General features: G+C 36.7%; 7 protein-coding genes across 11 annotated transcripts; 5 read left to right on the top strand and 2 right to left on the bottom strand.

The window, feature by feature from the left end:
- The first annotated feature begins 1,462 nt into the window (after positions 1–1,462).
- LOC18993405 lies at positions 1,463–2,763 on the top strand. Its single transcript, XM_006416930.2, has 5 exons — positions 1,463–1,570; positions 1,768–1,952; positions 2,070–2,121; positions 2,274–2,357; positions 2,487–2,763. Exons 1-5 carry the CDS (start codon positions 1,492–1,494, stop codon positions 2,753–2,755), a joined length of 669 nt encoding a protein of 222 aa, XP_006416993.1. The 5' UTR covers positions 1,463–1,491; the 3' UTR covers positions 2,756–2,763.
- A 2,953-nt stretch (positions 2,764–5,716) lies between these two features.
- LOC18993404 (probable splicing factor 3A subunit 1) lies at positions 5,717–8,926 on the top strand. Of its 2 annotated transcripts, XM_024152112.1 has the most exons (4): positions 5,717–5,872; positions 5,967–6,080; positions 6,175–8,265; positions 8,368–8,926. In XM_024152112.1, the coding sequence occupies exons 3-4, from the start codon at positions 6,178–6,180 to the stop codon at positions 8,623–8,625; spliced, it is 2,346 nt and encodes a 781-aa protein (XP_024007880.1). In that variant the 5' UTR covers positions 5,717–5,872; positions 5,967–6,080; positions 6,175–6,177; the 3' UTR covers positions 8,626–8,926. The 2 variants fall into 2 exon arrangements, with proteins under 2 accessions (XP_024007880.1, XP_006416992.1); XM_006416929.2 differs by lacking the exon at positions 5,967–6,080 and having other exon boundaries at positions 8,368–8,925.
- A 1,256-nt stretch (positions 8,927–10,182) lies between these two features.
- Positions 10,183–15,102, bottom strand: LOC18993403 (sodium/hydrogen exchanger 8). Of its 3 annotated transcripts, XM_006416928.2 has the most exons (19): positions 14,869–15,102; positions 14,564–14,614; positions 14,384–14,475; positions 14,211–14,288; positions 13,973–14,130; positions 13,785–13,886; positions 13,580–13,697; positions 13,437–13,489; positions 13,293–13,358; positions 13,151–13,195; positions 12,889–12,941; positions 12,470–12,654; positions 12,318–12,362; positions 12,122–12,229; positions 11,582–11,801; positions 11,186–11,491; positions 10,917–11,014; positions 10,704–10,835; positions 10,183–10,624 (listed from the first exon to the last, which is right to left on the bottom strand). In XM_006416928.2, the coding sequence occupies exons 1-19, from the start codon at positions 15,086–15,088 to the stop codon at positions 10,529–10,531; spliced, it is 2,226 nt and encodes a 741-aa protein (XP_006416991.1). In that variant the 5' UTR covers positions 15,089–15,102; the 3' UTR covers positions 10,183–10,528. The 3 variants fall into 3 exon arrangements, with proteins under 3 accessions (XP_006416991.1, XP_024008831.1, XP_024008832.1); XM_024153063.1 differs by having other exon boundaries at positions 13,580–13,886; XM_024153064.1 differs by lacking the exon at positions 13,785–13,886.
- A 1,752-nt stretch (positions 15,103–16,854) lies between these two features.
- Positions 16,855–19,920, top strand: LOC18993402 (transmembrane 9 superfamily member 2). Its single transcript, XM_006416927.2, has 7 exons — positions 16,855–17,054; positions 17,364–17,404; positions 17,646–18,231; positions 18,318–18,455; positions 18,559–18,715; positions 18,801–19,285; positions 19,368–19,920. Exons 1-7 carry the CDS (start codon positions 16,903–16,905, stop codon positions 19,585–19,587), a joined length of 1,779 nt encoding a protein of 592 aa, XP_006416990.1. The 5' UTR covers positions 16,855–16,902; the 3' UTR covers positions 19,588–19,920.
- Positions 19,921–20,196: 276 nt separating this feature from the next.
- LOC18993401 (centlein) lies at positions 20,197–21,144 on the top strand. The gene has a single exon (XM_006416926.2). The coding sequence runs from the start codon at positions 20,254–20,256 to the stop codon at positions 21,139–21,141; it is 888 nt and encodes a 295-aa protein (XP_006416989.1). The 5' UTR covers positions 20,197–20,253; the 3' UTR covers positions 21,142–21,144.
- Positions 21,145–22,478: 1,334 nt separating this feature from the next.
- Positions 22,479–24,448, top strand: LOC18993400 (protein BASIC PENTACYSTEINE2). Of its 2 annotated transcripts, none has more exons than XM_006416925.2 (2): positions 22,479–22,633; positions 23,188–24,448. In XM_006416925.2, the coding sequence occupies exon 2, from the start codon at positions 23,198–23,200 to the stop codon at positions 24,032–24,034; it is 837 nt and encodes a 278-aa protein (XP_006416988.1). In that variant the 5' UTR covers positions 22,479–22,633; positions 23,188–23,197; the 3' UTR covers positions 24,035–24,448. The 2 variants fall into 2 exon arrangements, with proteins under 2 accessions (XP_006416988.1, XP_006416987.1); XM_006416924.2 differs by lacking the exon at positions 22,479–22,633 and adding an exon at positions 22,645–22,964.
- A 187-nt stretch (positions 24,449–24,635) lies between these two features.
- Positions 24,636–25,997, bottom strand: LOC18993399 (putative clathrin assembly protein At1g14686). Its single transcript, XM_006416923.2, has one exon. The coding sequence runs from the start codon at positions 25,742–25,744 to the stop codon at positions 24,719–24,721; it is 1,026 nt and encodes a 341-aa protein (XP_006416986.1). The 5' UTR covers positions 25,745–25,997; the 3' UTR covers positions 24,636–24,718.
- Positions 25,998–26,323: the final 326 nt, after the last annotated feature.

The following is a 26,323-nucleotide window of genomic DNA, read 5'->3' as shown; positions in this document are numbered from 1 at the left end:
AACCATCTTGCCTTGGTTGGTACATGTATATAAATTATGGCTTGTCGTTGTATTTACTACATAGTTTCCATAATTATAATGTGAACATTTCCCATATATTATATACAAATGAAAAATTCTGTAGAAAATGTGAAATTTGTGTGTGTGCAGGATATATATGATTGAATAAAACATTTTCAATAGGATTACTCAATTAAGTTTCACATTTCAATTATGTTATTAATTTTGAAACTAAAATATATTATATACAGGCATAGCCCTGATTATTGTTTTGTATTTTGATCGATTTGTTTTTCTTAGGTTTATGATATATATTGTTAAACCCACTTTATTTCAACCATGTTCCAGAGGTATATAAAGTCGTATACGTACTCACTATCAGTCTAATTCAAACTTAAAAGCCGAGTTCAAGGACAATGTTACAAATGGGGCTAAGTAGCTTTCGCATTCTGAATCCATCAGAAATATTAATGATGGTTTATCGTTCATGTAGATGTACAACCAAATATAAAATAACTTATCATTGCTTTATTTATTGTACTAGTAGTCTCATACAATAAATACAGCAAGAATACGTAACATGACTAAAATCAAGTTATACATCATGTATCTACCAATTTCTCTCTCTTCCATGAGTAACATGCATAAGCAGCAATAGAACATAGACATCATGATGATAGTATCATCGCCTTTAGCCATTATTCAGTCCCCCAATTACCTAACCCCACTCAAATTTCAAAACGTTGATGTACATATTTTCCATTGTTGTTTTATACATTGGTCAATATCAATATATTTCTCATTGACATAACACCTATAGTTTGTCTTCGTACACCATGTCATCATTGACATTATAATAATATCAATTATTTAAGTAGTTTTATACTTTTATATAATGACCAAAGCTTTTACGAGTGTTGTCACTTTATCAATACATCGATTTAATTCCGACTTAAATGTGATATGCAAATTGTAAAAACTATATATGTAACATGTAGTATACAAGTATTGGTATTCCATACTATAATTGTAGGATTTAAATTAATCTACAAAATGGAAGGGTAGTCTCGCTAAGTAAAGTAAAGCTCGTTTTTGAACTCATTTTTCTTAGTTTTGATTATTGTAGATTTGTAATGACGGAATACCAAAATCATATATTTAAAAATAAAATTTATAGAAAACAATCGATTAATAAGAAACAGTGCAGTCAAAATGATAACTTCACAATCCCACGAATAAACCAATCAAATTTATACTTTTAAAATGAATCCTGATGGCACATAATATCCAACCATTGTTGTTATTTATCTTTTCTTCGCAGTTGACTGTGTTTGAGTACGAAATTTGATCCTTCTAAATTTCTTCATTGCTTTTACTTTTCCCTCCTTTTTCTTTATTTTAATTCATTTTACTCACAACCCACCAAGATAAATAGGCGGCCACATGCCATACGCTTATTCACAATCAATCGACAAATATTTAATAAAAAAGATGAGCGAGCTTTTTTACTCTCTCCCCACTTGGGATCTCCATAACCTTGGATCATTCTTCAACCAAAACTTCAATTTAGGTATATACAAAACACATGCACACACCCTGTGTTTAATTATATATGTATGTTTATAGATATGATTCATGCTGGCCTTGATAATATGTACTATGAGGTTGGCTTCATGCAAACAAAATAATGTATAATTTTGTTGAAAAATACATTATCAATACTACATATAATAATGCGAGGAATTTGGCCATGCAATGTACTTGTAGATGCATGTGGACACATTGATGAATCGCCGGAGCATATATTCCATTCGCCGGAGATGGATATTATCGGCGATGTTTCCACCGGTTACCTCGAAGACGCACTCATGGAGTTCAGTGTGAAAAGCAAACGGAGACGTCTTTCGTTCAACGCCGAGGACAAACCGAATAACCACTTTGACAATTTTCAGGTTTTACATAATTACTCTGGTTTTTTTTTCGTTTGTCATTTGAATAATGGTTCAATATGTTTTTATTTTCAATTATTGTAAAACTAATTCGGTTGATTGTGGAATATAATAATGCAGAATAATTGGGGCCTCTCTGAGAATTATAGTTGCACGAGTAGTCAGTTTGCAGGTGAGAGACCTACTTCTTATTATTGTCACCGGCCCATATATATTCAAAAATATATATTATGTATTATAATCCTTTTTTTTCTTTTTAATGTGTTTCATAATCTTCATGAGTAAATTTTCTTTCTCGACTCTTTTTTCTTATATATTAAGCAGGTGAATCTCCAAATTCATCCATCAATACTTGTTCAGACGCCTCAGATTCTAAAAACTCTGCTGAACCATCTTCGTCCACTTCAAGTATGTAATCTTTATCTCCTTTCCAAAAAGAATGTATTGTATGGGATCAGATCAATGTACTTTCTGCTTACTACTACTAACTATTGCGTTAATCATAATATATACTAATATAACACATGTGCATCACAGAGGAGAATGCTTATGAGAAGAAGAGAGTGGTGTATCCATTTGGAGTGGTGAAACCAGGTGGTCGAGAAGAAGATGTAACCCTAAATGACATAAATAAGAGGATTCTCATGCCGTCGGCTCGGCCAGTTCGGCATCCGGTTGGAGCCTTTGCCTGCCGTCCGTCTGTCACTGCACATGGACCGGGTTTATCAGGCAAAGCGGTGGTTGCTTTCACAAAGATACAAACATTAGGGAGGGGTACAATCACTATTATAAGAACTAAGGGGTGAGATTATGCTAAGACAAGAGTAATCATTGGTTGACTTGTTTATACCTTTTGTATATAATCAAAAAGATAGTTATGTTTTTTTCCGTTGTTTTTTTATTAGTAATTTGGAAGTTTATGAATAATTAATCAAGAATTGTTTTAGAAACTTATCATAAAAAATAGTTTGATAAAATCCAAGTTATTTAAATTGATTTTCTTTCCTTTTTATTTATTATGTTTTCCAGTTTTTTTGCATGTTTGTGCTTTTTGTTCTTTACTCTTTACCCCTTAGCAAACCCTTTTGTCCTTTAATATGAAAATATTCAGTAGACCAGGAAAAAAAACACAAACGAAGCGTGAAGAGGAATAAATTATAAAGAAATCAAAGCAAAAGAAAAGAGAAGAATGTGTTGAAAAAGCAAGACTAAAAATAAAAAATAAAAGGAAAAGAGAGAGAGAGAGTATTTAGTACCTTAATATAAAATTTGTAAGATAATACCTGTATATGTATATGTGCAAATTACTTGATGATTTTATTTTTTACCATATAGTGGCTACAAAAAAATTAACAAAAAAGTATAAAAAGGAAAGAAAATGGGACTGATCGATCAAACAAACATATATATATATTTCTTTGCATGGAAAATATATCACAGTAAACTCATACAAGAAAGAAGAATAGTTTTTGAATAAAACAAAACAAGAATTCCCTTTTTCTTTGTACTAGAATTTACTTTGAAAATTCGATACGGTTTCTCATTTAAACCAACATAGTATACGACCAAACTGAACATACTTACATATTAAAATAGGTGTAGGTAAATTTTGAATTGAAACAAAGGTTACGAAATAACAAATTTGACAATGAAAAATTTGTATTTTTCAAAAAAAAAGAAATAACAAATTTGAAATCTGTATACTTTTTATGGTTTTTGTTAACAAAATAAAAAACTAAGGTTTTCAAAATATTACATCAACATTCTTATATAACTTTTTTAATGACGAGATGTACAGTGAATCATTTTGTTTAAGAAAATTTGAATTTGAATAACTCTTTATTTCAAATTTGATGTAAAACTATAAAGGTTAAAGCCATTATTAGACATATAATTTGTTAACCTGAAACCAAATCCAACATAACAACTATTTCTATGATGTTAATGTCGTCATGGCCCGATACGTCAAAGTAAGATTTGGCCGTCGAAGAGTCGAATTGTATGGCCGATTTGCCCACAGTCAGGTAGATGGCGTCATGTTTGTGTAATGTGACGTTTGTCGGCATGAGCTGTACGGCAAAAAGAAAAGTTGCATTGCTCTTTTTTTTTTCTCCTCAAGCACTCGTACTAGTAAGTGTTTAGCATGTGCTAAAAATAAAATAAACACATTTTCAGGTGCTAACTGACGTGGCGGACTAATTAACTAACAATATAGTAAGTTTTTCAGGTTTTTTTTTGTCAACTAGCTTTTTTTTGGGGTTAAAGTTAATATATACTTAAATGCTCTATCAACATTTATAGAGTAGTTCAAATTAAATGGGAGATTAACTACTAATTTACTGGTCGTTACCATTATGTTTCCTCTCCAAAGGACCAACGTAGCTTTTGACTTAGTGGGTTGGGTCATTTTGGTAGACACTGACTAAAATTAAAACAGTAAAGGAAAAAATTAAAATATTTTAAAACTCAATCTTTCCTTTTTTTTTAATAAATATTAAATTTATTCAAACAAAAAAGAACGTTTTTACATCAAAGATGTTTGCTGTTTTTTGAAAAAATTAATCTAGAACAATTTGTCACTGTAAAGGACTAGATGCTAACCAAAGCTGATATCCTTCTTCGTACTTCTGATCTCCTTAGAGGCGAATGGAATTGAATCTATTTTTCATGCCTTTGTCTATCCGTTTTATCAGCTGCTGTGAAGTGGAATAGTCCTCGCCATGTCGACAAGAAATCAAATTCACAGTATCTACAGTAAAACCTCTATAAATTAATAATATCGAGATCAAGATATTTTATTAATTTATCGTGATATTAATTTATCTATAAATTAATAATTATTAATTTATAAAAAAAAATTGTTTTCCGCTTATAATTTTTTACTAATTTTTTTGCAATAAAGTTATATTTTAAAATTTTAACAAATTTCGTAATGTAAATTATGTTTAACAATCATAACTATCACAATAAAATAGTTTTTAATACCATATTGGATTATCCATGTAAAAATATACATGTTCATAAGTTTAAAATTTAAAAAAAAACTATGGCTACTATCTGTATTATTGATGATAAAATTGAAGATAACACTACAATACATTTAAAAACATTTACAGATAAGAAAATCAATTATCACATTAAAAATTATCACAAATTGAATGTATATCATAAAAACATCAATAAAAGTTACTGATATAATAATTAAAGAAATAAGATCCAATGAGATTTCAACCTTAAGTAAAAGCAAACACATTAGTCATATTTTATAATACTATATTTATATATATTTGTATAAATATATATAATTATTAATTTACGTTTTTGTTGGGACCATATATTTACATAAGGATTTCAAAAAAATTATTATCTTATTATCTTATAAAATTTGATGGATTTTTACATTGGCCCGACTTGAGACCAGTAAAATTTATTAATTTATAGTGACTATTAATTTATAGTGATTATTAATTTATCGAATATTAATTTATAGAGGTTTTACTGTATTTTCCATCTTTCCTCGATTTCTTATATAATTATATTAATTTTATCGCAGTATCTGAAGAAGTCAAATCCACACAAATAGTATCTTGCAAATCTAGTTCGGATATCAGGACAACGATAAACTTATAGAGCCTCCTAACAATTTGAGTCTAACAATTAGTAAGTAAATTACCATGGACTGAAATTGTAAGCCCACTAAAGGGCCCATTTACAAACCTGGATACACTTTAGTTCACAAATGATAAATCCTAGGGCTCGGTTTAATTCTTCAGGAGGATCTTCTTCACTTCCTCTTGTACCTGTTTGTTCTATCGATTCCCATCAAATCGTCTTGTAAGCTTTGAATCTCGAACTGGCTCGTCCCCTGCTCCTCCTCGACGTCTCGACACTTCTCGCGGCGGAGCTGTTTCTTACCAGCTGAGGTACGGTGTCTCTTATATCTCTCCAAAACCCTTAGCGTCGCCGATTCATCTTTACTTCCTATCGATCTCCTTATCTCGCATCTTCGTCTTTCAGGATCTCTGCCTTCTCCAATGGAAAATAGTCATGATTTTCCGAATTCATCTCTACCTTCGTGAAACCTATTTCAGTAGAAATGTTTCTTAGGCCGACTTAAACCAATCGATTTAGGTCAAAAGGGAATTTCTGAACTGTGATGTTCCCGTGTCTATCAGATTCCGATACTAATGTGCTTTGTTCTTCTTCTTCTTCTTCCTTATTGCAGAAAATGTTCGGTTCGACGCAGATACTGCCACTCGAGGCTCCTCCTTCCGACGGGAATCTCGGTCCACTTCCTCCGTCGCAGTTAACGAATCAGGAAATCGAAGAGAGGGAGTTGCAATCAGAGCAGAAGAACTCAAATCATGCTCCTGAATCTGTAGCGACTCACACGAAGACTATCGGAATCATTCACCCACCTCCAGATATCAGAACCATTGTCGAGAAAACGGCTCAGTTTGTTTCCAAAAACGGGTTGGAGTTTGAGAAGAGGATTATAGCTCGCAATGCCAGTAATGCTAAATTCAACTTTTTGAGCAGCTCTGATCCTTATCATGCCTTTTACCAGCACAAGCTCAATGAATACCGTGCTCAGAATCAAGATGGAACCCATACTACTGACTCAGATGGTACAGATCTTCAGCTTGATTCTGCTGCTGCTGCTGAGGGTGAAGCAGGTGAGGCACAACCCGACGCTCAAGCTCAATTTAGGGTTCCTCCTAAGCCTCTAGAACCTCCTGAACCTGAGAAGTATACAGTTAGACTTCCTGAAGGGATCACGAGCGAGGAGCTTGATGTTATCAAGCTCACAGCGCAGTTTGTGGCACGGAATGGGAAATCTTTCTTGAACGGATTGCAGAGTAGAGAGAATAACAATCCTCAGTTTCACTTTATGAAGCCAACTCATAGCATGTTCCCTTTTTTCACTACTCTGGTTGATGCATATTTTGATGTATTAAAGCCTCCCGAGGATTTGATAGATAAGCTGAGAAAGAGTGCTGCTGATTTTACTACCGTTCTTGAGCGTTGTTTGCACCGTCTGGAATGGGATCGTTCTCAGGAGCAGCAGAGGAAGAAAGAAGAGGACGAGAAAGAGCAGGAGAGAGTGCAGATGGCTATGATTGACTGGCATGATTTTGTGGTTGTTGAATCGATAGATTTTGCTGATGAGGAGGATGAAGAGTTGCCACCACCTATGACACATGAGGAAGTTATAAGGAGGAGCAAAGTATCAGCGATGGAAGAAGATGAAATTGTTGAGTCTGGAAAGGAAGTCGAAATGGAAATGGATGAAGAAGAAGTTAAGCTTGTTGCAGAAGGAATGAGAGCAGCGAACCTGGAAGAGAATGGAGGCATTGTGAAAATAGAAAATGAAGAAGGACCTATGAGAATTGTTAAGAACTGGAAGAGGCCAGAAGACAGGATCCCGACAGAGAGAGATCCTACTAAAGTTGTTATATCTCCAATTACGGGAGAGCTGATTCCCATCAGCGAGATGTCTGAGCACATGCGGATTTCACTTATCGATCCTAAGTTCAAAGAGCAGAAGGATCGGATGTTTGCTAAGATTCGTGAGACCACTCTTGCTCAAGATGATGAGATTGCTAAAAACATAGTCGGATTGGCCCGCCTGCGTCCCGACATCTTTGGAACAACTGAAGAAGAAGTATCAAATGCTGTAAAAGCAGAGATCGAGAAGAAGAAAGATGAGCAGCCGAAGCAAGTAATATGGGATGGTCACACTGGAAGTATCGGTCGCACGGCAAACCAAGCCTTGACTCAGAACGCTAATGGAGAGGAGCAAGGTGATGGCGTTTATGGAGATCCCAATAGCTTCCCTGGTCCGGCTGCTCTTCCTCCTCCTCGACCAGGTGTCCCAACAGTGCGACCATTGCCACCACCTCCTAATCTCGCCTTGAACCTCCCTCGCCCTCCTCCTTCTGTTCAGTACCCAGGTGCACCGAGGCCATTAGGTGTTCCAATGATGCAACCCATGCATCCACAACACCAGCTCTCGATGCCCGGGCCACCTGGACACCCGTCGATGATGATGAACCGACCACCACAAATGCAGCCTGGTATGCCTATACCGCCTCCACCGGGATCACAGTTTGCTCATCTTCAAGTTCCGAGACCTTATGGTCAGCTTCAACCGCCTTCGATGGGGATGATGCAGCCACCACCTATGCCTGGGATGCCTCCTCCTCCACCACCCGAGGAGGCACCACCGCCTCTTCCTGAGGAGCCAGAGCCAAAGAGACAGAAGTTCGACGAGTCTGCTCTTGTTCCAGAAGAACAGTTTCTTGCTCAGCATCCGGTAATGTTCTCTATAAACTGTTCAGTCATTCTTTTTTTTTTTTTTTTCGTTTTCTTTCTTCTGAGTTGTGTCTTATATATATATTGTTTTCTATGTATGCAGGGTTCTGCTACGATCAGGGTCTCTGTTCCAAATGCGGATGACGGGCAAGTCATTGAGATCACAGTGCAGTCTTTATCTGAAAACGTGGGAAGTTTGAAGGAGAAAATAGCTGGGGAAATACAAATTCCAGCAAACAAACAGAAGTTAAGTGGAAAAGCCGGGTTCTTAAAGGACAACATGTCACTTGCACATTACAATGTTGGAGCTGGAGAAATCTTAACGCTGTCTTTGAGGGAACGTGGTGGGAGAAAGAGATAGAGAGACGGCTGGTGGATGCAAAGATATGGCTGTTTAATCTCTCTACTCTTCTTTAATAGATGTTTTAGATTGGTGGCCAAAACTATCTTGTACTGCTCTCTCTTTAGGTCACACATCTTTACACTCTTGGCTCATCACATCTATGTATGGAGTTTTAGATAAAGAAGAGTGATTTTTACTGACTTAAGCTTGTTTTGGATTTGCAGCTAGTAACGTTTTGGCTCTGTAATTTTGAGGGAAAAAATCAAACAATCTCTTCTTTAGATATGTGATGTTTAGAATGTTGCAGATAGCAATTGTTTACTTCGAATGGAATACTGGTTGCACGCTGGGTATGAAATCAAGCACATGCTTAAATTATGAGTGATTTTGGACTACAAATACAATATAGTAATATACATAAGATTGTATTAGACAACATTAGAATAAATGGAGAATCTTTGAAACTAAATGACAGAGAGATAAAGTAAGCCACAAAAGCAAATTAACTTATGCATGAACTTCTACAACATTTTGAAATCCCCTCTGAAACCATACTGTATCCTGTGGTCTTTGACTCTTTATCAAGAAACAAGTTGAAAAAGAAAAGAGAGTAGGGTTTAATTTCATCCTTTTTTGGGTTTGGTTTGTTCTTAAAAAAAGGTTCTTTAGTGCTTGATGACTTCAAGAGAAGGTGTGACCAAAGAAGATGATTGGAGACTAGACTGTCTATTTTTTCGGGAAGAGAAACAAATACAAGAAAAGAAAACAACTCTCAGAACTCGTCTAAGGACTTCTCCTCTCTTTGGGACTAGACAAGCTTCTCTTCCAACCATTTTCTTTCTCTCGCCCGGTTTATTTCGGTTTGGTTTAGTTTAGTAGCAGAGATGATGATGTGTTTGCAAGCTGGAACTGCCGACGAGAATCTAATATAGAGTGAAGCGTTGGAGAGATACGAGACCGCGTGAAGTTCCTCAAGACGCGTTGGCTCGTTCTTATTTTTTGCTTCTTATAAATTTCATTTATCATTTGAAAATCTATATTTGCTGCACATATATGAGTGATTAATATAGTAGGTTTAGTTTTAAAGTGTTACTGTTCAGAGTTTGAAGTGGTCGTAGACTTTCTTTCTTTGGTACCAAGTTAACGCGTTTTTTTGGCTTAGGGAGCGACCGGGTTTGCGTTTTGTTATCATTAATATTTTTTGCCCTTTTCCGAATTAAATAAACCATTGCTTTGATATCTCTTTCTTTCTTTTTTTTTTGCCTGTAGATACTGTATTTGTTTCAATCTGTTTATATGATTAATTAATAAATAAAAGAACCGTGCTTTCAAGCAATAATGAAAATATGATATACTATTTGCTTTTTTAATCATTGGTATGAAACAAAAAGTGAATTTTCGATTATGAACTTTATCAAAGGTTATAGATTTGTGGGCAAAAAGAATTGTAGGTACATTGATTTGTTTTTGTTTTTTTTTCTGTCAACTAATACTCTTTCGGATATATTTATTGGAATTGAGGCGGATTTCAAAAAATAAAATAAAAAACTCTACTATTGGTAAACAAATTGGATCTTTGTGATTTGGGATGACGTGGTTGGTCGATCTCGGTAGAAAGATTCTAAAACTAGCTTTATACAAATGATTGATTTGCTACGGGAGAAAAACTCACCAAATTCTATTTTACAATTTTCCCTCAAAACATTTTCTCTACAAGTAAAACTATACTAACGAGTTCACGAACTCGATCTTGAAATTACGAACGAGTTCCTGACTCGGTCCTGAATCTGACTCTCCTCCTCGAGTTGATTCTGACAAGAAAACCTTAAGTCTTCGTTACTTGAATCATGAGCCGACACGAAAGGTTCATGAATCTAACTCTCGTCCATGACAAAACTCCTTGAAGCTTGAGCCACATTGCTCATAGAGCTCTCAGTAAAGGATTGGTGGCGATCAAATCGTTTACATTTGCAAGCTTTAGTAAAGGAGGATTTCTCAGGAGCTTCTTCAAGTCAGACTGAAGAGTAAGCGAAAGAGAGATAAATAAAATATCTGGCAAAAACATTGAGGACCAAGAATCTTAAGTTGGTGGGTACCTGGACAGCATCATGAAGATGAGAAACCTCTTTTCCTTCTAACAGCCCAACCTTCTCAAGGTTTTTGATATAACCATTTAGATGATTCAGCACATAATGTGTTACTTGTCTCGTTTTCAAAACACTCAGAACCTGGACGCCCACAAGTTACATGTATTACGAGCATACAAACCAACACTGGCAAAGGTTTCAAGAAAACATATGGTTTCGAACCTCAGGAAATGAATCACGGACATCTTCCAAGAACTGTTTTGCTTCCTCTCCTTCCACCTCACTCTCGTTGATTACAGTAGAAGCAATGTCACTGTTACCTGCGCAAAGGAAGATAATATGACAAGAGTAAATGATGGAGCAAAGGTTTTCATTTGAGGTTCACATCACACAGGTAAAGATAAACGGTAAATTTTTTGTCTCTATTTCTCAAATGTTATCAGAGGCTTAACAAATATTAAAAGTGAGATATAACAGACAGCGATGCGTACCTAGAAAGTCATGCATTTGTTGTCGCGCAGTCCTATGGGCACGGAGAAATGCAGAGGAAATGTAACAAGCAGATTCCAGTCTTTCAACGATTAAATAAGTGACCAACTTGCGGGGAATGATTCTTGATTTCAGAAACTTGTAGTAGTAATTTGGGAAACGAACACACGTTTTTAAACCTCTCCAATCGCATAAAGACTCTGTATAAACAAGGTCGAGTGCCTCATCTACTGATTGCATCAAAACATTGGAAGTACTGTGTGTTATTCTCCCATCATCAAGCAACTCCCAGTAAGCTGCCTGGACACCTGATACAGAAAAGAGTCTCGAATCAATAGCTAGTTTTGGAGCGACAATAATCTGACAACTAGAATATTTTGATACGCATTGTTAAATACCATTTAAGAAGCGTATACGTATGTCCATTATATTCGTAGGGTCCAGATTTCCTGCTTCACACCCATTGCGAGGATTAACTTCTAAATCTCTCAAACAAGAAATATGTCTTATAACTGTTTGCCAATCAGCAGATCCAAGCTCCTCATCATCTCCTAGATTTTCAAAAGCATTTAACGCGGTTTTCATCATTTCACACTTTGTATGCTCCAATATTCGTTTCTGTCAAAAGAAAAACACAAACCAGAGGAGCAGATATAATCATTCTATTTCGGTAGCAATAATTGCAAACATTACGGGGCATGTACATTTCAAGGGTCAGTGATGGATTCCGAATCAGGTCCAATCCAATCTAACTACCTATTACCGGTTGATAGAAATACAAACCTAAGATAATGTAGTCGTACTAACAGAAGGGTGCAGTCACTTGTGCATGTATGAGCACAAACACAGATGATCAGAGGTTCCACCATCTACCATAGTATTTGCATCTTAAATATGAAAAGTACCAGAACAAGAGGAAATAGGATTAAAGTCCTGACCTTGGTGGCTGTTAAAGTGTCCATGTGAAGAAGGTGCAAGAGTAATTGGGTAGTGGATCCATTAACGACCAAAGTTAGGAAAACAATCCCACCAGTGAAGAATAGAAACTGCAAAATAGCTGAACACATCAAGATAACAAAACGAATCTCCAAAAAAGACAGGCAAAAGTACTTCATTAAGTGTTTCGAAACTCACTCTTGTTCCTGTCTCCGAACTGAGATACGAATTGCCACTTGATTGCTGAATTTTATGACAGGAATATAAAAGATACGGAAAGAGGTAACCAACCAGATAATTAGTATATATTTCTCTTGAATGAATAAAACAACCATTTTTCCAGAACTCACTTTTACAGATAGAGCGAGTGATAGGGACACAGCACCCCTTAATCCAGACCACGTGAGTATGATGGATTCTTTCCAATTCAAGCCATAGCCAAAACGACGTAGCAATGGGTACAAAACTCCGACCACAACACAACGGGAAAGTTGGACATACAAGTATAAGAGGAAAAGAAAGCCCCACGAGTTTCCTGAGAAGTAACTAATGAGTCATGAATGTTCCTTAGACCTAATATATATGTAAAAAACAAAGCTACTGGGGGAATAATATCAGGAACTAAATGCTAATCACGTCATCTTCTCCAAAGTCAAAATAATTATGACAATTAGAGATAAATTATACCAAACTGTAGGGGAAACTTCTGTTTATATAGTCTAAAACAGAACAAAAACCAAAATTCCGGACATCAAACGTGAAGGGGCACCTTCGTAAGAATATTTCTGACTGCTAAGAACGCCTTCAGCGATAATAACACCACTGCAATTCACAAGAGAAACAAATTCAATGTAATTCTATCAATTGGCTAAAACATTGACTGCAATATACCAAGCGTTGTGCTGGAGAACCGATAGAGAAAATATAGTTGTTTTTCCTTGGCAAAATATCAGAGTAACTTTCTATGTTTGAATATTTCCAGCTACACGAATTGACCAAAAAAAAAAGGAATATTTCCAGATACTTCGTACCTGAGTATAAAAACTAATGTGTTTGCAATATAAGCGACCATTTCCCTACAAAATTAAGATGACAGTCATATACTTGCATTATATTAAAAATTTCCTCACTTATGATGATTAATGAACAAAAGAACTCTGAGTTGTAAAATACCAGAAGTGATGCAAACTCTGGTGATTGTCACCCTTAAATGCTGTCCTTGCAAATGCAGCGAAAAACCTATTACAATTATTATACCAAAAATGACGTTTTTCATACAATAACAAAACAAAGAAGGGATAATTCACCATCACTTACATCCCCAAAGTCATCACAGTCAAAATGCCAGAAACCCCAGCCCATTCTTGAGCCTGTACATGGCAGAAAACTCTCAGTCTTAGGTTTTCTAGAGATCTAGGATTCTCGCAATGTTGGATATTTAGGTGTGGAAAAGAGCATACAGTGTAATATGCGAAATAGCTCACTGAAAGCGTTACAGTGATCTGAACAACAATGTCATTGAACACGAATCTAAGCCAAAGAACTGATGCAATGCCAAAAGCTATACCAATGCCTACACTAAAAAAACAGAACCAAACAACATAATCAGAGAAAAAGGCACTGACACACAATGTCACTAACAAAGGGAACAACAAGAATTCATACGCTCCAAACGAGTTTTGAACAAGAAATTTTATTATGGAACCCCAATCAGAGTTATTCCCCATCACCATCCTGAAGAATAACTGAAAGACCACAACTGATACCCTGAATTCATAAGAAAATTATGACATAGAATCACCTTGATGCTAGACATAGGAGTTTAAATGATTGGAAAAGATTGACATGATTACCCGTCATTCATCAGGGATTCCCCGTCAATTATAGTGGTCAGCTTCTTACTAGCACCAAGCTCTTTTAGCAGAGCAACAACAGCCACAGGGTCGGTAGCACCTAAAAGTCCTCCAAGCAACAATGATGTTTTCCAGTCCCAGTTATATGGAAAAGAGAGCTACAAGAGCAGAAGACAGTTACAGCCTAATAGATAGTCACTCAAGGTTCACGGTCTGCATGTCCATATCTAACTCATACCTTCAAAAAAGATCCAATACAAAATGTGGAAATTAAGACTCCAGGGCCAGCAAGCAGAACCATTTGTCCAAGGCATCTCTGGAAATGATGTAGACAATCAATAACAAGAGCCAAAAACACAAAGAATAACCTCAAAGCACAGTCTTAAGGAAAGTTAAACGCCATAGAAAAACCTTAATCTGGTGCACATCCATGGAGAATGAGCTCTCGAAAAGAAGAGCAGGGAGAAAAACGGCCAAAAGTAGGTCAGAGTTAATATCATTCCCTGTCCAAAAAAAACGCCAGGGTCATTTCATTGCTGCTGCAAATATTCTGAACTGCAATTATTTACAGCTCGTAATCCAAAAGCTTACAGATACGAATTCCATGGCCCATCTTCCCGAGGTTATGATTTGTTCCATATTCTGCAGAAGGAGATAACTGGCTTTAAAAGCAGAACAAGCAAATCCATATTCAACTACAGTCATGTTTCCTATTCTTCCATGAAACTTAAATGAGCTGTTGATATTGGAAACAAACAAGCAGCAACAAATTGAAAACACACGTCAATTCAAAACCCACGCATGAGGAAACTCAATTTCTCACGTCGGCTTCATGTTTCCCGGAAATTCGAAGGAAAATCATCATATAGAGGGATAAAAGAGCATATAAATCAAACCTAGAGACCCGAGAACAATGCCGATGACGAGGAGGACGACGGTGTACGGTACTCTGGTGCCATTAAACAATTGTCTGCAGGCTGTGCCCAGAACCAGCGAAATCCCGGCAAAGATAACAGCGTCCACAGGACCCGAAGCACTATCGGCTGGATACGAAGATGAAGAAATTGCTTTCTCCGGTGACCTGTACGGCACCGCCGCGTCGATTATACTTGTCATCTCCTTCTTCTTCTTCTAATGATGCAGTTTTGTGTCTTACGGAAACAAAATAAAACAATCGAACCGAAATTAATTTAATGAACCAGAAATATCAAATCTAATAGAGACCGAACCGAAATTGGTTTGTCTTAATAGTATTTACATATCGGTTTTTCGTATGGTTTATGAGGTTTCAGCTGAAAGAAGTACAAAACAACAAAACTGGGATTGAATCTACTAGTCTGCATTGGTTTGACAGGTTTCAGTTTCGGTTTTGGTCTAGTTTTTATAAAATTATATGATTAATTTGAAGAGAACTGAGGAAATATACATTTTAATTTGGTTTCTGCTTTCTTAGATATGAATTTATAACTAATTCGTATTTCTTACTGAATCAACCAAGTTTCCCCCTTCAAATGAAAGGTACCGATTTTTTTTTTTTAAATATGTTAAATTAGATTAAAAAAAAACTGTTTTCTTTACATATGAGATTCTAAAGAAAAGAATATGAAAGAAATATGATTACATCTAACAACATATCAATTGAAAAAACGCTAACCACTCTAACCAGTATCATTTTTGTTTGTTTGTTCCGCTTTCATAGAGCTTGTTCAAATATTAATTTTTCCTAAGTATATCTGGAGTTAGCAAATATATTGTTGGCTGGCTTATTGGCACTAAACCATTTAAATACGTCCGAAAGTATGAATGAAAATGCATATATAAACAAAAACAAAAAAAAAATCGAAACCAGTTGGATACTGTAAATGTTTCTCGCTGCCACTGGTTCTTATAAAATGAAAAACCTTTAATTATTCTTGCAGCATAAAACGATGCACGTTGTGTATTTATGAACGACGTTTTGAATTTGTTTAATGAGTTTCTATGATTCTATGATCATGACGTGCGAATGCCAAAGGGGATCATGCAAAACAATTGATGTATGTATAACGCACGTATAATTAAAAAGTAATTTAATTATTTATAATGTAAAATCATGTAAAATCAACCCTCATTCTTCATCTTCTCTAACAAAAAAAAGCCCCCACATTCTTCATCTTCCCTAAAATATATAAAAATAGTTACGTACTGAAGATTAGTGCATGTTGACACAACGAGAGTTAGTTACTTATTAAATAAAAAATAGGTTTGGCGGAATAAATAAATTCGCCCACTGCCTATGTTTTGGAAAATGCTTTGAGTGTAGTATAATTGAACATTGGCTTCAAGTTGAACATGTTCCAAATTGCGTTGTTTAATTTCATCGATTAAACATCCGAATATTAAAAGCTGAATATGTATGTATTACGGAAAATGAGTCCTAGTTTCTATTCTAAAAAAACCATATTTGATATAAATCTCTACATAATTTTCATGTGCTTCTATCACAACTCCTCAATTAGTTAAGAATCTTAAGATGTTCTTACAAAATGAAATTCAAAAAGTTTACCAAGTTTACGCATTTATTTTTATGTATTTTTACTATGTTAACCTTTTTAAAGAGTTTATTATTCTTAAGAAATACAGAGCTGACTCGAGTTTGATTGAAATCTGGTATATAAATATCGTCGTTATTTATCACAACTCCTCAGTTAGTTAAGAACCTTAAGATGTTCGTACAAAATGAAATTCAAAAAGTTTACCAAGTTTACGCATTTATTTTTATGTATTTTACTATGTTAACCTTTTAAAAGAGTTTATTATTCTTAAGAAATACAGAGCTGACTCGAGTTTGATTGAAGTCTGGTATATAAATATCGTCGTTATTTCCTCCATTTATCATTCTTCGAAATAAAAAACAAACTCAGATCTCACGATTTGGAGGAGAAAACACAATGAGGACACCGACGCTGCTGCTCCTCTTTGTCGGAGCTCTCATCTTTTCCGGCGCCGGCTATGTCAGATCCGACGCATCAGACCACCGTTACAAGGAAGGAGACACCGTTCCTCTCTACGCCAACAAGGTCGGCCCATTTCACAACCCAAGGTAAATATTATCTTATTCTCCTGGCGCGTCAGATTTGGTAATTTTTTTTCTAGATCTGAACTTCAGATCTGAGATTGTATTGTTGATTACACATGCGATTGATGTAAAGCTTCGATTGCTATTAATTTTGTTGCTGTTGAATTGCCCGCCGATAGATTGAAATTCGAGTACACTTTAAAGTGTGTAATGTAATGTAAATCCAGGGAGCGAAAGAAGAAGTACATTTGGAGTGTTTTCGTGTGTGATGGATTTATCTTTAGATTTGAATACTATATAACTGATTTCGGTTTTGTTCGACGATGATTGCAGTGAGACGTATCGGTATTTTGATCTTCCCTTCTGTGTCCCAGGTATGCATTCATCTTCCTTGATCGATCACAACGATTTGTGTTATTCTTATATAGCATTCTTCTTAATTCAGAAAGTTTGATTAGTAATTTGAATTTGGTCTTTGCTGCAACTTAAATAGCTCAAAGTATTTACCTTTCACATTTCACAATTTGGTGTTTATTTTGATCCTGGATGGTATAATCGTAATGTATGTTGTGATCTTGTTTTTTTTTGTCTGATCCTATTGATTTTGGTTTGTAGAGGGTGTGAAAGAGAAGAAAGAAGCTCTTGGTGAGGTTCTGAATGGTGATCGGCTTGTTAGTGCTCCGTACAAGCTCAACTTCAGAGATGAAAAAGAGTCTGAAGTGTACTGCAAAAAGAAGCTTAGTAAAGAAGAGGTCAAACAGTTCCGAAAGGCTGTCGAGAAGGACTACTACTTCCAGATGTATTATGATGATCTGCCTATCTGGGGATTCATTGGAAAGGTTGACAAGGATATCAAATCTGATCCGAGTGAATACAAATATTTCCTGTACAAGCACATCCAGTTTGAAATTCTATACAACAAAGACCGTGTGATCGAAATCAGTGCCAGAATGGATCCTCATTCGCTTGTGGATCTCACTGAGGACAAGGAAGTTGATGCAGAGTTTATGTACACTGTGAAGTGGAAGGAAACCGAGACTCCGTTTGAGAAAAGGATGGAGAAGTACTCTATGTCTTCTTCTCTACCACATCACTTGGAAATCCACTGGTTCTCCATCATAAACTCCTGCGTCACTGTCCTTTTGTTGACTGGATTCCTTGCAACTATCTTGATGCGAGTCCTTAAGAATGATTTCATGAAGTAAGTTTTAAGTTACTCCCCACACCTCACCGTCGACTGTTTTACACTTCCTTATCTCATCTGAACTTGTTTCCCATGCATGAAAGGTATGCTCAAGACGAGGAGGCTGCTGATGATCAAGAAGAAACTGGATGGAAGTACATTCATGGCGATGTGTTTAGATTCCCAACGCACAATTCTTTGTTTGCCGCATCACTTGGTAGTGGTACCCAGTTGTTCACTCTGTAAGTCCCAGTTGACACGAGTATTTCTTACATCCGGATAACTTCTGTGCATATCTGCATTTCTTTCACTGACAGTAGCTTTCCTTTTCTTCCACTCCATCAGCACCATATTCATTTTCATGCTTGCTCTTGTTGGAGTTTTCTATCCATACAACCGAGGAGCACTCTTTACCGCTTTGGTGGTCATTTACGCTCTAACTTCTGGAATCGCTGGATACACATCCGCCTCTTTCTACTGCCAACTTGAAGGCAAAAGCTGGGTAAACTATTTACACATAACACCCTTTTTCATAATTATTGTTAACCACAGCTTAACAACTTTTCATTTTTTTCACCTTATTGCAGGTGAGAAACTTGTTACTCACTGGATGTCTCTTCTGTGGGCCTTTATTCCTAACCTTTTGCTTCCTTAACACCGTAGCGATCACCTACACTGCAACCGCAGCATTACCCTTTGGTACCATCGTGGTAATTGTCCTAATATGGACTCTAGTCACATCGCCTTTACTCGTGTTAGGTGGTATTGCTGGTAAAAACAGCAAAGCAGAGTTCCAAGCACCATGCCGCACAACCAAATATCCCCGTGAGATTCCGCCACTCCCTTGGTACAGAAGCGCTGTTCCTCAGATGGCCATGGCTGGTTTTCTTCCTTTCAGTGCCATCTACATCGAGCTTTACTACATTTTCGCTAGTGTCTGGGGTCACCGGATCTACACCATCTACAGCATCCTCTTCATCGTCTTCATCATTCTCATCATCGTGACTGCTTTCATAACCGTCGCCTTGACTTACTTCCAACTCGCTGCTGAAGATCACCAATGGTGGTGGAGGTTCGTTAAACATGGTTCACTGTCTCTACTCTTTCTCTCTGGTCATTAGCTCCTGAGTCTGATTCTAAAAATCTATTTGCAGATCATTCCTATGCGGTGGATCGACCGGTTTGTTTATCTACGCGTACTGCTTATACTATTACTACGCGCGATCAGACATGTCGGGTTTTATGCAAACATCGTTTTTCTTCGGATACATGGCTTGCATTTGCTACGGATTCTTCTTAATGCTTGGGACTGTTGGCTTCCGCGCAGCTCTCCTTTTCGTCCGTCACATTTATCGGTCGATCAAATGCGAGTAAGAAGTCTTTACACCAATCTTCTTACGTTGGTTTTCTTCTTCTTCTGCCTCACGAATTTTGCTAGAACAAAGAGGACAAAGAGATAACTTGTTCGAAAGAAGAGAGACACAAGACAAATGTCTGATTATTTTCTTAAAATAGCATCCTTCTCAGTAGAGGTTTTACTTTAGGTGAGTCTCTCTTCTTCTCTCTTTATTTTGAGCTACAGAAATTAAATTACTTGTATCCAATTTCCATATATTTTTACGTATTGTAAAAGACGAAAATACCTTTTTCACTGCTTTATTGGAGTCTCTTTGTATCTAATAATAGCCATAACTCTTATTTTTCCCTTATGAACACTCGCTGTGTCTTTTTTCTTCAACAACTAAATATATTAATATTGAATTTAAGAAACCGGATCCAATTAGAAGATCAAATTAAGGATTTTATTTGGTTCATGGAGATAATTAAGTAAAATTTCATGGGCTAAAAGCATCGGCCCAACAATAAAAGGGTTAATCAAACAAATAGAACCTCTTCAAGTTTGAATTACAGATCCTCTTTTTGAACCAAGGAACCAAAAAGAACCAAGGAACCCTAGAATTCTTCAGCGAGCGAACGAACGAATTCTCTGTGCGTTTTTTCTTTGTGTTGATTCTGAGTTTTCTTTTGGATCAACCCACAATGGCCCTTTCGCGAGATGTCGAGGACTATATCAAAGAGACTATCGATCACTCTTTGGGGATTCCGATCTCCATGGACGCTCTCCAGAAGAAACTATGTACGGCAGAAGAATCTCAGCGTCGTCTCCGTGAACAGTACTTGTCACTGGTTTCCAGATTGAAAGAGAAAGACCAAGTAATCGAACTCGTTAGATCCGAAGCGAGTATGAATGCGCAGGCGTTGAAGAAGTTCGTAGAAGAGAATCAGAAACTGGCAGGTGAGTGCGAGGAATTGGTGAACCAGTGTAAGAAGTGGGAAAAAGAATGCTTCCTTTATCATCAAGATCGTGAAGCACTGATGGATTTCGGGAACGAATCGGACGAGAGGGCTAGAGAAGCAGAGTCTAGGGTTCGGGAGTTAGAGGAAGAAGTGAGTAAGATGTCTGATGTAGTGAAGCTTCGAATGGAATCTGACAAAACCACGTCGTTAGAAGAAGATGTTTTGGTTGATTCAGTTCTGGCATCGTTTGTTTGCAAAGACGAAACTGTGATTGGGCGTAGCTTCTTGGAGGCAAACATTCAAGACCAATCTTGTCAAGCTCTGTTGAGCAAATGGGATCAATTGAAGCCATCAACGCAGAGAGTTGTGTCTTTGGTTTCAATGGTGAAGAAGATTGAAAAGGAAAAAGAATGCCTCGTCTTGAATCTGGCTAAAGCCGAGCAAGAAGTAGAATTGGTGTGCGAGCAAAACAGGGAGTTGGATAAAGAAAATCGCAGGTTGTGGAAGCAATGTAGCCCTGTTTGTTCTGCAGAGAGAAGCAAGTCCAACAAGAGAAAGAGTCCTAAGATGATTAGCAGCCCGATTGAGAAGAGGGTTGATTTGAGCAGTCCCGGATCTGTTGATGCGTAATATCCTATCAAGATTATAGATTTATAAGGTAGTGATTCTAGTGATGATCGATTTTGCAATATATATATCTATTTGAATCTGTTTGATAACTTTGAGAATCAGTGAACACAATTCAAGCTTATTTTTTTTTAGAGAAAACAGGAATGGAATGTTGTGACTTGTGAGGGACAAGCAGAGCCGTGCTCACGTTATAATATAACGTTATAATATAAGAAACATAGGCCTAGGGTCTAAAATTTTTTGAGAAAAACTTGGGAACCTTTTCTTGACAAGATTTACATATAGATAATTTTTTACCTTTTTAATTTATTTTTAGTAGGTTCAATTATTGGTTAGCATCTATTCAAGTGAAAATAAGAATCAAGTGAATCTCCTTAAAATAAAAAGTAAATAAAACAAAATAAAATATTGTAATATTAGGATAAACAATTTATTGAATTTATTATTGTTGTAGTTTGTCTTTTTTAACATTCACCAAATTCATTAAATTGTGATATCTATATTTTTATCTTTTGCTTAATTTTATTTCATTTTTATTGATACCTTTTTTAATATGATGCAAAATTTGTACATTTCAACAAATTCTCATCATTAAAATTCTCAATAATAGATTGAGAACACTCATATTTAAAAATAAAAGAAATTATTTTATTAGCATTGCTTCTGATCAATATTTACTTAAACACGACTCTAAAACACGACTCTGACTCTGAGACACGGTTTTGAAAACAAGGTTTTGAGTCTCTAACTATGAGTAATGGACAATATAAAATATGAGATTTAGAAGAGATTTCAAAGCAGTCTCACATTGAAACACAAAATATACAATTATACATTTTCAAAACGTCCGTGTTTTAAGTGGTCAAATAAAATCGGAATATGTTTTTTTTCTAAATATATTGGCTCAAGTAAACATGTTATATCCACTATCCATATGTACATACAGATTAAGACCAAAAATACCAATAAAAGATTTTGATAAGAATATTATATGTTTTCAATGAGTTTTTTTTTTTATCAAATGCTTTCAGTAAGTTCACAATTATCTTTCTTCCTCGTCTTATTACAACAATCTCTTTGTTTTAAAAAAGGATGTCAAAAAGACCAACGAGTGGGCTTTGATTTTGTCTTCTTCTCAAATGGCTTTCTTAATATATTTTTTGTGTTATTATCCTACACTGACCAAACATTAAAATAGTCTTTCATAGGCGGAGAAAAAAGAAGGAAGAAGATAAAAGCCCTTTTGATGTTTTTAATTTAGAAGATATTTTTCTTAAAAAAATTAGAAATGTAGCAATTTTTAGGGTTCTCTCTTCCACTAAAATAAAACCCTTTCCCTTTCTTCAGATCTCTCTTTTCTTATCTTCTTAATATTCTCTCTCCTCTCTCATCCTTCTCTTTCCCAATCTCTCTCAGGCTTCTCTCTCCTCTCTCTCCAGAAGGGCAAAAAAATTCCCTTAAAGAGCCCGTTTGTTTAACCCCCTCGTCTCATGTAAGTTTTCTCTCTCCTAATCCATTTCCATCTAACATGTCTCTCTCTCTTTCTTCAGATCTCTCAATTTCGAATTTACAATGGGACCTTTTGTGTTACTGTACCCCCGCTTTTTTTTGTGTTTCAAATTCTTTTCTCCGTGGAATATATAATATCATCTTTGAGGAGTTTCTTAGAATTCGGCTTTGGAAATCCTTTATTCATGTCCCGTTTCCTTAGATCTAGCTCTGATTTCCCCAGATCTATAAACCATTACTGGATCTGCATGTTGGTTTCTGGAAGGAAATGCTCTCAAATGATGTTGGGACTCTAGTTTTGGTTCTGGGTATATGTAAGATCTGATCTGATTTCCTATGAAATTCTAACGAGTTAATATTGTTGCTGGATATAAGAAATGTAAGGAGTTTTGCGTAATTCAGAAATGGCTAAATTGAGAAACCTTTTGGGCTTGTTCTGTCTGATTCTGGATCTAAATGTCTGATTGTTTGTTTCTTGTGATATGAAACTTTTTAAATAACTGCGTTTTTTTTTTTGTTTTAATGACATTTTTGTAGATCTTAAGAAATGGATGACGATGGGTTTCGCAATTGGGGTTACTACGAACCAGCGGCTGCTACATTCAAAGGTAATCTCGGTTTGCAGCTAATGTCATCCATTGATCGGAACACTAAACCTTTCTTACCCGGTCGAGACCCGAATCTAATGATCGGGTCAAACGGATCATACCACCACCCAGAGCCTCCTATCCACATGAGCTACAATTGGATCAACCAACAGAAAGACAAGTTCTTCAACATGCTGCCTGTGACAACCACTTCTCATTACGGAAATGTCCTTCCCGAAACTTCATCAGCCCCGTCGATGCAGATGAACCTGCACAATCATCATCATCATCATCAAACCGAGGTAAACCCGGTTAAATGCGAAGAAGAGATTGTTCAGACCAAGAAGAGGAAGTCTAATTCAAAAGCTGGCACGGCAACAAAGGCTAAGAAGCCTCGGAAACCAAAAGAGGAGAACAGCAACAACAACAACAACACGAGTGTGTCAAGAGTGAAACCGGCTAAGAAAAGTGTCGACTTGGTTATTAACGGAGTGAGCATGGACATCTCCGGTTTACCTGTACCGATATGCACTTGCACTGGAGCTCCTCAGCAATGTTACCGTTGGGGATGTGGTGGTTGGCAATCTGCATGTTGCACCACAAACATATCGATGCATCCTTTGCCGATGAGTACTAAACGCCGTGGAGCGAGGATCTCGGGAAGGAAGATGAGTCAAGGCGCGTTTAAGAAGGTTCTTGAGAAACTTGCTTCTGATGGGTTTAACTTTGGGAACCCGATTGATCTCAAGAGCCATTGGGCTAGACATGGTACCAACAAGTTCGTCACGATCAGATGATTAGTAAAACTTAATGGGATAGCAAAAAAAGAAGAGTATTACCGGCGGTTTTTCTGATCTCTTCCGGGATGGAATCAGTCAACAATGATCGTGTACATATACAAGAATTCTGAAATCTGTGACCTTTTTTTTTTTTAATTCAGTCTGCAATCTGAGTTTGATTCTGTTTTCAGGTAACCTTCTTCGTATTAGGGTTTGGAAGCAGTTTTTACTTCTTATTATCATACCTTCGCTTTATTTTGCTTGGAGTCTGTTTGTTTGTTTGTCCGAAGAAGTAGGTGTCTGAGAAAACTTGCAGCGAAGTCTTTTTTTTCGTCCCTTTTTTTTGTTTCCTTTTGTTATAAACATTTTACTGACTTGTAAGCTCATGTAACAGATATTCTTTTCAATTAAATGTTTTTATTTTTCAGATTACCAGTACTGTAATTGAGCAAATAATAATTACTATGTTCGTACCATGTCGTTTTTTTTTATTGGTCTTAACTGATATTTCCACTTATTTCAAATTGATTTATGATCGCGAATATATTGTTAAACTTACAATATATGTAAACAACTTTGACATGTTTATATACAGATCTAATCATCAACGTGTGTTCAACCTTTGATGATAAGTTGTTAGAATCACGAAATTAATATGAATTTGGACTCCAAATTCAACTAATACAGAAAATAAACATATAATTAGAGGCTAATTAAGTCTGGAATATCAACTATGGGAGGAGGAGCAGCTGAGTAGTCGTTCTGATCAAGTGTTATCAGATCATAAGACTCTTCTCCTTCTTCTTCTTCGTCTTCTTCTTCTTCTACATCCTTTATCATCTCCGAACTATCCTCACACGAATCGGTCTCCGTCGTTGCTTCCTCCGTCCGTACGAGTTCATCGAGATGCATCACGTCCGCTTCAGGAATCCGTACGAAATTGGGCATCTCCTGAGCATTCGAGACTCCGAGATCTCTGCAAAACTCGAAATACTTGTAAAGTTCTTCTCCCTGCGATATAGATTTAGCGACGATCTTCAGAGCCATCCCCGCCTGATGTTTCCCGGATTTCGAGTGTACACTCGGCAACACTTCCCCGATCCGGCGACAGATCCAACCGTAGATCTCCAAAATCTCGCTGATCACGTTCTCCATGGCCTCGTTAATCAGAGGTATCTTCATGTTTTCCCCGATCGGTTTGATTCGAATCAGCGAATCCACAATAATCTGCATCTTACGGATGATCACGAGCCTGATCATGACGGACGATTCTTCGTCGTAACGATGACGATTCCCACCACCGTGGAATAGGATCGATCTTCTATCGAGAAACGCGAAGTAAGCGCGTACGAAGAGGTTAAACCCACCGGATCTGCTCATCCGAGAACTACCTTCGCCGAAAGCAGAGAGATCGAACGGTAGCCGTCCGATCGATTCCGCCGCCGTGGTTTTGCAGAGGAAGAAGCCGTGCATTAGCATCAGGCCTTTCAATGCTACCGCCCAGCTGCGCGTGCGTTTCACGCGTGATGAGATGGCTTGTATTAGCGGCCTGAGGCTCGTGGGGTTGGCGCGGACGTGACGGTAGATGAACAGAGCGTTCTCTGTATCGATCGTGAACTCGTCGTGGCTTGTGGCTTTCACGACGGCCGCCGTGAGAATGTCATCCGCCGCCGCTATGAGACTACTTCCGTCCTTGAGAGCTACGGCGGCTCGTTTCCATAGCTTCATCTCCGGTTTTTTTTTTTGAAAAACAAATTATTATTCTCTTTCACTCTTTATAATTTCTGCAAACCCAATCTGTTTTTCTTCAAGGTCAAAATTCTTTGCTGGATTACAACGAATTAGATAAGAATAAGCTAAAATTAAGAAATCTATGTTTTTTTTTTGGTTTCCTCTCTTTCGTGTTGCTTTATTCGGTAATGATCTTCTTCGAATGTTCTAATTCTGTTTTATTATTATGTGTAACGGTTCTTGACTTGATTCGGTCGGTTTTGATGAGTATGTTGGTATAATTTGTTTTGGACTAACTCGAAACAAGGTTATTTTATATTGGCTGAAGTTTATACTGTTAGTAGTATATCTTAGTATGGTTTGAGAAAAAAGATCAAAGAGATGAAGTCAGTTTATGGACTTTTTCTGTACATTGTGGAAATCTAATGTTCTTAGCCCTAATTATGGGTGTGAATGGAATCATTTAAACATAAACTAACCGTTTAGTTTGCTAAATTACACAAGCAAATAAAGTAGACAATAAACATACGGCGAAGATATGCAACTTGTGGGTCAGCGTGGTCACGCAAGAGTATG

Source organism: Eutrema salsugineum, unplaced genomic scaffold (genome assembly GCF_000478725.1).
Source record: "Eutrema salsugineum unplaced genomic scaffold, Eutsalg1_0 scaffold_5, whole genome shotgun sequence".
NCBI classification, from domain to species: Eukaryota; Viridiplantae; Streptophyta; class Magnoliopsida; order Brassicales; family Brassicaceae; genus Eutrema; species Eutrema salsugineum.
This window is presented reverse-complemented; position numbering and strand designations above follow the sequence as displayed.

Excerpts from the sequence above, each read along its gene's own strand:
- LOC18993405 (XM_006416930.2), top strand. The coding sequence starts at position 1,492 with ATGAGCGAGCTTTTTTACTCTCTCCCCACTTGGGATCTCCATAACCTT. Across the intron at positions 2,122-2,273 it reads CACGAGTAGTCAGTTTGCAG|GTGAATCTCCAAATTCATCC; the intron begins GTGAGAGACCTA and ends TATATTAAGCAG. Across the intron at positions 2,358-2,486 it reads ACCATCTTCGTCCACTTCAA|AGGAGAATGCTTATGAGAAG; the intron begins GTATGTAATCTT and ends TGTGCATCACAG.
- LOC18993404 (XM_024152112.1), top strand. The coding sequence starts at position 6,178 with ATGTTCGGTTCGACGCAGATACTGCCACTCGAGGCTCCTCCTTCCGAC. Across the intron at positions 8,266-8,367 it reads AGTTTCTTGCTCAGCATCCG|GGTTCTGCTACGATCAGGGT; the intron begins GTAATGTTCTCT and ends CTATGTATGCAG.
- LOC18993403 (XM_024153063.1), bottom strand. The coding sequence starts at position 15,088 with ATGACAAGTATAATCGACGCGGCGGTGCCGTACAGGTCACCGGAGAAA. Across the intron at positions 14,476-14,563 it reads GGGCCATGGAATTCGTATCT|GGAATGATATTAACTCTGAC; the intron begins GTAAGCTTTTGG and ends TTTTTTGGACAG. Across the intron at positions 12,655-12,888 it reads TCAGAAATATTCTTACGAAG|GAAACTCGTGGGGCTTTCTT; the intron begins GTGCCCCTTCAC and ends GTTACTTCTCAG.
- LOC18993402 (XM_006416927.2), top strand. The coding sequence starts at position 16,903 with ATGAGGACACCGACGCTGCTGCTCCTCTTTGTCGGAGCTCTCATCTTT. Across the intron at positions 17,055-17,363 it reads GGCCCATTTCACAACCCAAG|TGAGACGTATCGGTATTTTG; the intron begins GTAAATATTATC and ends CGATGATTGCAG. Across the intron at positions 19,286-19,367 it reads GATCACCAATGGTGGTGGAG|ATCATTCCTATGCGGTGGAT; the intron begins GTTCGTTAAACA and ends ATCTATTTGCAG.
- LOC18993401 (XM_006416926.2), top strand. The coding sequence starts at position 20,254 with ATGGCCCTTTCGCGAGATGTCGAGGACTATATCAAAGAGACTATCGAT.
- LOC18993400 (XM_006416925.2), top strand. The coding sequence starts at position 23,198 with ATGGATGACGATGGGTTTCGCAATTGGGGTTACTACGAACCAGCGGCT.
- LOC18993399 (XM_006416923.2), bottom strand. The coding sequence starts at position 25,744 with ATGAAGCTATGGAAACGAGCCGCCGTAGCTCTCAAGGACGGAAGTAGT.